This window comes from Eleutherodactylus coqui, chromosome 6 (assembly GCF_035609145.1).
Source record: "Eleutherodactylus coqui strain aEleCoq1 chromosome 6, aEleCoq1.hap1, whole genome shotgun sequence".
Taxonomy (NCBI): Eukaryota; Metazoa; Chordata; class Amphibia; order Anura; family Eleutherodactylidae; genus Eleutherodactylus; species Eleutherodactylus coqui.
In genome coordinates, this window is record NC_089842.1 from 82,450,188 (window position 1) to 82,460,080 (window position 9,893).

General features: G+C 44.3%; 1 protein-coding gene across 1 annotated transcript in view; it reads right to left on the reverse strand.

Moving 5' to 3' along the window:
• Positions 1-9,676, reverse strand: part of LOC136632283 (sialic acid-binding Ig-like lectin 13) — a 35,653-nt gene extending 25,977 nt beyond the window's left edge. Inside the window, exons 1-2 of the mRNA XM_066607060.1 lie at positions 9,601-9,676; positions 5,624-5,989 (exon numbers count right to left, since the gene is read on the reverse strand). Of these exons, the coding sequence (XP_066463157.1) occupies positions 5,624-5,989; positions 9,601-9,676 (442 nt within the window). The remainder of the gene's footprint in view (positions 1-5,623; positions 5,990-9,600) is intronic.
• Between the last annotated feature and the right edge of the window lie 217 nt (positions 9,677-9,893).

A 9,893-nucleotide genomic window follows, 5' to 3' on the forward strand; every position in this document is an offset into this window, starting at 1 on the left:
GCTGTGCGACGTGTCCACACGGTGGAACTCTACGCTCCACATGTTGGCCAGGCTCTATGAGCAGCATAGAGCTATAGTGGAATACCAACTCCAACATGGGCGGCATAGTGGGAGTCAGCCTCCTCAATTCTTTACAGAAGAGTGGGCCTGGTTGGCAGACATCTGCCAGGTCCTTGGAAACTTTGAGGAGTCTACCCAGATGGTGAGCGGCGATGCTGCAATCATTAGCGTCACCATTCCTCTGCTATGTCTCTTGAGAAATTCCCTGCAAAGCATAAAGGCAGACGCTTTGCGCTCGGAAACGGAGGCGGGGAAAGACAGTATGTCACTGGATAGTCAGAGCACCCTCATGTCTATATCTCAGCGCGTTTTGGAGGAGGGGGAGGAGCATGAGGAGCAGGGGGAAGAGACAGCTTGGCCCACTGCTGAGGGTACTTATGCTGCTTGCCTGTCATCCTTTCAGCGTGTATGGCCTGAGAAGGTGGAGGAGGAGGAGGATCCTGAAAGTGATCTTCCTAGTGAGGACAGCCATGTGTTGCGTACAGGTACCCTGGCACACATGGCTGACTTCATGTTAGGATGCCTTTCTCGTGACCCTCGCGTTACACACTTTCTGGCCACTACGGATTACTGGGTGTACACACTGCTCGACCCACGGTATAAGGAGAACCTATCCACTCTCATACCCGAAGAGGAAAGGGGTTCGAGAGTGATGCTATACCACAGGAAGCTGGTGGACAAACTGATGGTAAAATTCCTATCCAACAGCGCTAGTGGCAGAAGGTGCAGTTACGAGGGCCAGGTAGCAGGGGAGGCGCGGAGATCAGGCCGCATGTACAGCGCAGGCAGGGGAACACTCTCCAAGGCTGAGTTGGCGGGAACACTGTAAAAGGATGGTGAGGGAGTACGTAGACGATCGCACGACCGTCCTCCATGACGCCTCTGCTCCGTACAACTACTGGGTGTCGAAGCTGGACACGTGGCCTGAACTCACGCTGTATGCCCTGGAGGTGCTTGCTTGCCCTGCGGCTAGCATCTTGTCAGAGAGGGTGTTTAGTGCGGCTGGGGGAATCATCACGGATAAGCGTACCCGGCTGTCAACTGACAGTGCCGACAGACTTACACTGATAAAGATGAACAAAGCCTGGATTTCCCCAGACTTCTCTTCTCCAACAGCGGACAGCAGTGGTACCTAAACAATACGTAGGCTGCACCCGCGGATGGAAGCATCGTTCTCTATCACCATAAAAAACGGGGACCTTTCAGCCTCATCAATCTGTGTATTATATTCATCCTCCTCCTCCTGCTCCTCCTCCTGAAACCTCACGTAATCATGCCGAACGGGCAATTTTTCTTAGTCCCACAAGGCTCAGTCATATTACTTTTGTAAACAATGTTTATACGTTTCAATACTCATTAAAGCGTTGAAACTTGCACCTGAACTAATTTTTATTTTAACTGGGCTGCCTCCAGGCCTAGTTACAAATTAAGCCACAGTAACCAAAGCGATTAATGGGTTTCACCTGCCCTCTTGGTTGGGCATGGGCAATTTTTCTGAGGTTCATTAGTACTGTTGGTACACCAATTTTTTTGGGCCCTCGCCTACAGTGTAATCCTAGTAATTTTTATGGGCTTCGCCTGCACTCATGGTACAGCAAGGTGTGTGGGGTTGGCCTACACTTTTGCTACATAAATGTAACTGGGGCCTTGTCTATACTGCAACTACTGAAATGTGAAAGAGACTGTTATCTCCCTAAACTGCTGCAACGGGAATGTTACTGTGGCCTGTCTTGACTGCTACTACTACTGAAATGGAACTAATCCTGTGCTCCCCCTATACTGCTGCTTCGGAATTGTTACTGGGGCCTGTCTTGACTGCTACTATTACTGAAATGGAACTAAGACTCTGCTCCCCCTATACTGCTGCTAGTGATATGTTACTGGGGCCTGTCTAGACTGCTACTACTACTGAAATGGAACTAATACTGTGCTCCCCCTATACTGCTGCTAGGGATATGTTACTGGGGCCTGTCTAGACTGCAACTACTACTGAAATTGAACTAATACTGTGCTTCCCCTATACTGCTGCTAGTGATATGTTACTGGGGCCTGTCTTGACTGCTACTATTACTGAAATGGAACTAATACTGTGCTCCCCCTATACTGCTGCTAGTGATATGTTACTGGGGCCTGTCTAGACTTCTACTACTACTGAAATGGAACTAATACTGTGCTCCCCCTATACTGCTGCTAGTGATATGTTACTGGGGCCTGTCCAGACTGCTACTACTACTGAAATGGAACTAATACTGTGCTTCCCCTATACTGCTGCATTGGAATTGTTACTGGGGCCTGTCTAGACTGCTACTACTACTGAAATGGAACTAATACTGTGCTCCCCCTATACTGCTGCTAGTGATATGTTACTGGGGCCTGTCTAGACTGCTACTACTACTGAAATGGAACTAATACTGTGCTCACCCTATACTGCTGCTAGTGATATGTTACTGGGGCCTGTCTAGACTGCAACTACTACTGAAATGGACTAATACTGTGCTCCCCCTATACTGCTGCTTTGGAATTGTTACTGGGGCCTGTCTTGACTGCTACTATTACTGAAATGGGCGGTTGGGCAGCATGTTACCCAGAAGAAGTAGCAGCGGAGTGTCATGCAGGCAGTGATTGTGCTTTGTTGGAGGTAGTGTGGTGCTTAGCTAAGGTATGCCTTGCTAATGAGGGTTTTTCAGAAGTAAAAATTGTTGGGGGGGGCCCACTCTTGCCGCTATTGTGGCTTAATAGTGGGATCTGGGAACTTGAGATGCAGCCCAACATGTAGCCCCTCGCCTGCCCTATCCGTTTCTGTGTCGTTCCCATCACTTCCGTGAATTTCCCAGATTTTCACAAATGAAAACCTTAGCGAGCATCGGCGAAATACAAAAATGCTCGAGTCGCCCATTGACTTCAATGGGGTTCGTTACGCGAAATGAACCCTCGAGCATCGCGGGAATTTCGACTCGAGTAACGAGCACCTGAGCATTTTGGTGCTCGCTCATCTCTATGTGGAAACCATCATATAAAACTTAGTTAATTACTGTAAGAATTCATTCTTTTCAGTAAATTCTTTTAGTACTCCAGATATATATTTAAAGAATTCATTCATTTTAGCTAAAGGAAAATGTTATGACTAATAGATGCCCCTCCACAGTGGAAAATGTACACCATTTCCACTACACGTGAATGTAGATTGTCATTGCATTCAATAGGTGGTGCTGCAGATGAATTGTTCTATCTTCCTTATTTGCATAAATTAACCAGAGGAGCATGCATTGCCTTATAAGTCTCCTTACTCACCTCTTAGGTGTTTTCTCACATCCCTTCTTGGTGCTCTCCTTAGGGAGAGACGATGCCCCCCCCCCCCCTTCCCGACCCACTCACCCCCTAGGTGTCTCCACACACTTTTTGGATGCTCTCCTTAGGGAGAAATTGCACCCCTCTTGACCCATGTCACAGGCCTCTCATCAGCCAAGCCAGAAACCTACGCACACTGATGAGAGTCAAACGCCCCAAAACAGCTGTCTGTATATGGTTTACTGGCTTGGTTCCTATTCCCAATCATTGTTTTACAGACTTGTTAAAGAGTCGTACATTGATTTGAAGAAATCCTGCCATCCAATAGGTGGCGCTGCAGAGGTATTGTTCCATCTTCCTTATTTGAAAACAGTTTGGAACATTTCTAAAAGCAAGCAGATAGGATGGTATGGCCTTTCTTCAAGTCATAATGGGTAAGGCATGCTCTTACTTGGAGTCATACTGGGTACCCAATCCCAAATACTTAAAGAAACGCTCAGCTGGATTATAGTATCTGATGCAATTCCGCTATTCACATGAGGTACACGTGAAAAAGAGCATCACTTTGTTTAGATGGGCCTGTATCAAGCTTTAGAACTAATAAAGGGTCATTTTCATCAAGTGGCTAAATTTTATTGTAGACTGACATGTCACCACCTGTCCTAGTGCTTTAACCAAGAGGTTAGGATATGAGATCATTTTCTAATCAGAGAGGGTCTGACTGCTGGGACTCTCACATATTCTCAGAATGAAGGAGCTAGTGTGGTCCCTTCAGTTCTTCCCCTGCACTGTGATGCTCCTGTGCACCTTCTATGTAAAGGACTACAACACAACTCTATTCACTTGAATGGACCTGTGCTGGGATTCCCTGTATGATGGTTGGCCATGGAAATCACTCTCCAGGACAAAATGCTTAAAGGATCTTATATTCGCAGGACCAGTGAGGGTCACAGAGGTTAGCACCCACTAATTATGAATGCGTATAGTAACAGTATTAAATTTCCTTAGTAGCATTAAATGTGCTATAAGATAAGCCCAGTTCTGCTATTCTGGCCGTATAATGAGATGTGTAAATCCTATCTGAGCTGGCTGACCAGAACAATGTGACTTTTGCTGAAATCAGTTTTGTCATTTTAAAGTAAATAGTAAGTCAGGTCTGCTTCAGTGGCCTCAGTAGTTATGTAAATGCCCACTGCAAAGCTGAAAAGCTGAGTTTTTGCGTATCGATACATCTGCACATAGCCTTGAGGCAGGCACAGTCTCTCTAGCCTCAGAAGGCCTGCAAAAAGTATTTACAGTATAAAAAAAATCATAATTTAAGATGTCCCAGACATAATTCATTTTCTGGGCTTGCCAGTGATATGGTTGTTTTGGGGGAAATATAGCTGTTGCCTATGCTTTGATTAGCAGAATTAGAGGTCACAGGGAACCCCCAAAACTCAAAAACTGCTTGACTACTAAAATTATGTACTAAAACATGATGGTCCTATTTTCTTCCTACAGGGAAATATGACCAGAATAAGAATTATCTCTGAAAAGCTGTGAAATCCTGCATGTACTCAGTCTGCCCCTATCAAATAGTCAGCAGGAGGCTTATGGGGGTGTAGTTGGAACATCTTACCAGTATGGTCCAGTCCAAGGGACCCTGTCAGACTCCCGGAGATTTTATACACCTATAGGACTGCCAATCTTCAGTGTGTCAGCTTTCGCCTAGAGTTTAAGTTATCTTATCTGCGAAGGTATCTTTTTATAAATATTGCAGCTTTTCATATGAAAGCTTAAAACTTTAATAAGCTCAGTACTTTTTCCTCCAAAAGAACCAGCAATCCCCAATGAGAATGTTTACTCTGACTGCTGGAGTATAGTTAGTGCCAATACTGCAGTAAGTTACTGAACTTAAGCATCTTAGCTGCATAACTGTCACTGGTACCAGGGTGTATTTTTGCAGCGTGTAGGACTGTGTTAGGGTGTGATCTAAGCTCCATCTTGCAACAATTATAGGACTGAGAGACTGGAAGTAGATCAACTTCTTGCAGTTGCACCCACGTCATTTGCTGAGGCACCCTGCTTTGTGACACCACTGATCAGAATGATATGGCATATCATGACGATATGCCATATCATAAAAAGACAAGAATACTGTTTTAATAATGAGTCACATCAATAATTGTGTTGTTCCATTGTCCCAGCATTAGTATGAAGCTAGTAATATTGTCATATAGATGCATCCATTGTGACTACATCTGATTAGCTGTGACCAATATTTTATACTCACCAGTTACAGATACAGAAGGCTGGATAGAGACGTAGGTGAACCTTACATGAACATCGTCAAATCTGAATACATAAATAGCCTCATCTTCAGGCAAGGGATCTTCTATGTAATATGAGCAGTCTCCGCTGGCCACATTTCCAGTCATAAAGAAGCGGCCATTTGTCCTATGTTCAATATTAGTTTTAGAAACCCAAGGGTGGAAATACCCATCGCGGAGTATATACCATATGCCAATGGTACGTATGGATAACTGTACGTTACTGGGTACGGAAAATGAGCATGGAACATGAACGCACAGACCTCTCTGCACTCTCACAGATGAATTTGTACTTATTCTGTATCCAGAAGACCTTTGACAAACAGTATCTGAATAAAGAAAAACATAGGGTTTTAGTAGAAGAAATGTCTTATTAGCTGCATGTATTCGCAGGTGACAATGTTTTGGGTTCTTTGTGGTTGAGTTGATCCTATAATCTTCGCAAAAGAGAACATCAGCAGCATCAGGGGTGTTGAATAGATGAATAGATTTGTTGAGGTTAAAACTTCACCTTTAATTCATCTCGCGTAAAATACAGCAATGTTTCGACTGTGCAATTAACAGTCTTTCTCAAGCCAATGCATAAAAAATGGATACCAATGCAGCCATTAAATATCCCATCACCAACAAAATCAGCCAATGATAGTGCCTAAAACATCGCCCTTAAGCCTAGTAGGTTTGTTACCTGTGACTCCATAGGAGTCATCCCGGACCAAGCAGCTGTATCCAATCCCGCATCCAATAGAAAAAGGGGGGCCTGGCCTTGTGTGTCTGACTACGCGTCATCATCATGCGCACCAGAATAGCTCCACCTATAAACAACTATGCCTCGGCATAATGCCAGGCATAGGAATGTGCAACGCCTCCACCATCATTGGCGTCATGATGTCATGCGCCGACGCCGGCGAGGCTACGTCCAATACGTCACGTGGGCAGCGTCATGACGTCACATGCCGCCGTCGGCATACCTGCGTCATCAGCCCCGCCTCCCATACATAGGAGGCGGAGGCCCGAGTGTGCTGCGGCAATATCCCGCGCCTGCGCACATATAATGTGCACCGACTCTCCCATTGCCGGCGTCATTGGAGAGTTGGTGCACATTATATGTGCGCAGTCGCGGGATATTGTCGCAGCACACTGGGGACTCCGCCTCCTATGTATGGGAGGCGGGGCTGATGACGCAGGTATGTCGGCGTCGGCGTGTGACGTCATGACGCCGATGATGGTGGAGGCGTTGCACATTCCTATGCCTGGCATTATGCCGAGGCATAGTTGTTTATAGGTGGAGCAATTCTGGTGCGCATTATGATGACGCGTAGTCTGACACACAAGGCCAGGCCCCCCTTTTTCTATTGGATGCGGGATTGGATACAGCTGCTTGGTCCGGGATGATAGGAGTCACAGGTAACAAACCTACTAGGCTTAAGGGTGATGTTTTAGGCACTATCATTGGCTGATTTTGTTGGTGATGGGATATTTAATGGCTGCATTGGTATCCATTTTTTATGCATTGGCTTGAGAAAGATTGTTAATTGCACAGTCAAAATGTTGCTGTATTTTATGCGAGATGAATTAAAGGTGAAGTTTTAATCTCAACAAATCTATTCATCTATTCAACACCCCTGATGCTGCTGATGTTCTCTTTTGCGATGATTTTATTTGGAAGAAGGGTCTACATCTATTTTCAGCTCTGCATCTAAAGCCTATTTACAAGCTCTAGTGAGTATTTTGTTCTCCTATTTTAGACGTGCTGCAACTATTCCTTATCTTTGATCCTATAATCTAATCACTCAGGAGCAGCTGCTGGTCTTCTATAGACTAGAATTTCCAAAACTAAGTGACTACTCATGGGCGATTGCTGCACTACTTGCATTACTGATATATATTGGGTAGGCAACGTGTGTTGATTTACACCCGTAGATGTTTGCTTCATCTTCTTATTTGCAAAATCGGATGTTTAGCAAGAGGAAAATAGCAAAAATATATATATAAAAAGTGCTGCAGGATATGTAGACTTTTGCAACTTTTTTTAAAATGAAGCAAAGTTGGAATCTTTACATGTTTTGTTTTTGCATCTAGACTCACACAGTATTACAAGTCTGCATAGGAGCTGTATACACAAAAATAGTAGAATGTGCTTAATCTAGACATTACAGTATTAGTACTACAAGAAGAGAAGACCTCAATGCATGCAGAGTCCGATTGGGGAGTACCAGCACTGTTCTTCTAATTCGGAGAAAGAAAAACTCTGTATGCCTTTGTATGAAAATATTGGCAAAGGCAGGTACAGTAGAGGGCTCACGCCTCTTTACAGTAGTCCTATTATGCTCTATATGGCTATGTGCATGGACCTTTAGGCCCCTCTCCCACATGCATTCACAAAACGCAGCGTTTGAAATTGCAAAATTTGATCACAATTTCGAGTGCCGTTTTTGCACGGATGTTACAGCGTTTTTTAACGCACCCCATCATTGTGATTGGTGATGAGGTGCGTTGAACGTGAAAATGTACACAAATAGAACAGACAGCGTTCGAAATTTCGCTACCTTAAAAACGCAGCGTTCGAGCGCAGGTCTGCGAGGCCCCATTAAAATCAATGGGGGCGTTGTACCGCGATTAGTGTGGCGTTCCGGACACAGCGCTAATCGCGGTAAAAAGCATCCGGAGTGAGAGCTTCTTTACATTGGCGATTGCTATAGTGTTGCGAGAAAATCGCAGCTTTGCTCATGAGATGTCTGAGCGACACTGATGCAATTTTTTTTTTTTTGCATAGGAAAACATCACAAATGGGAAGGAAACCATTGAAAATCATTGGTTTAATATTTCTGCGCTCTCATATGCTCTCGCATCACGTGATTTTATCGCCCATGTGAAACCGGCCTGACACTGAGACATTCTGTTCCTTAGGTTCATTTATTTTCCCCCATGCTTCTGATGCAACCTGTCTGTACAAACTCCTTCTATTGCCTGCTGTAACATTTACTTATTTGCATACAAGCTGCTGATTGACTTCCCTTTAACGTTAACCAGATTGTTTTGAAATTCAGTTAAGTACTTGATGTCACAAAACCAGATTTGCGCCATAAAGGGAATTTCTGCATAATGTTTTATTGCAGTTGGAACTATAGAAAGGAGCATTAACCCCTTGACGCAGCAGTCTGTTTTGGCACTGATTTTTTTGTTTTTCCATCCTCTTCTTCCAAAAGCGATAACTTTTTATTTTTTCCAATGACATGAGGGCTTATTTTCTACGGACATATTTGTTATTGGCACCATTTAATGTACAATGTAATTGCTGAAAAAAATCTTTTTAAGTTTTTGTGGGGGAAAAAATGGCATTTCCACATTTTTGGAAATTCTTTGGGGGTTTCTTTTCTACATAATTTTGACACAAAAATGCCTCACATCCACGGAGAAATCACACGTCGGCAAGTACGATATCAGGCTGAATTTCATGGCCCAATATCGCTCTCACATGTCTGAAATTAGCCTAAGACAAGTAGACAAGAGTTCTCTTTATGAGACAACTAGAGATGAGCGAGTATACTCGCTAAGGCACATTACACAAGCGAGTAGTGCCTTAGCCGAGTATCTCCCCGCTCGTCTCTAAAGATTCAGGGGCCGGCGGGGGGCGGGGAGCGGCGGGGGAGAGCGGGGAGGAACGGAGGGGAGATCTCTCTCTCTCCCTCTCTCCCCCCCGCTCCCCGCAGCAACTCACCTGTCACCCGCGTCGGCCCCCGAATCTTTAGAGACGAGCGGGGAGATACTCGGCTGAGGCACTACTCGCTCGAGTAATGTGCCTTAGCGAGTATACTCGCTCATCTCTGGAGACAACCCTTTTTCTTGCATTTGGAGGATGGAGATGGGGGCATATTTTCTCCCCACATAGACAATGTACATAGTAACAGACCACATACCGGTATAATAAGATCATACTTACTGCTCCACAGCTGGGATCCAATCAAAATTAAAGCCAAATAATAATTCACGAAAAACCAATTTTTTTTAAAACACATATTCTCTGTTTCGTAGTTACATTCTCCAAATCCTAAGGCGACATATATATGAGAGTGAAGACATGAAGGTAAAAAATGAATCTATTGCAACACAATATTTAGTACACCATTTTATAGCATTTCTTTTAAAGCTTGATAATCAAATGTCCACATTTAAACCCCATTTATATTTACAGTCTATGTAGAATTTATATACAGAGTGTATATACATAAAAAT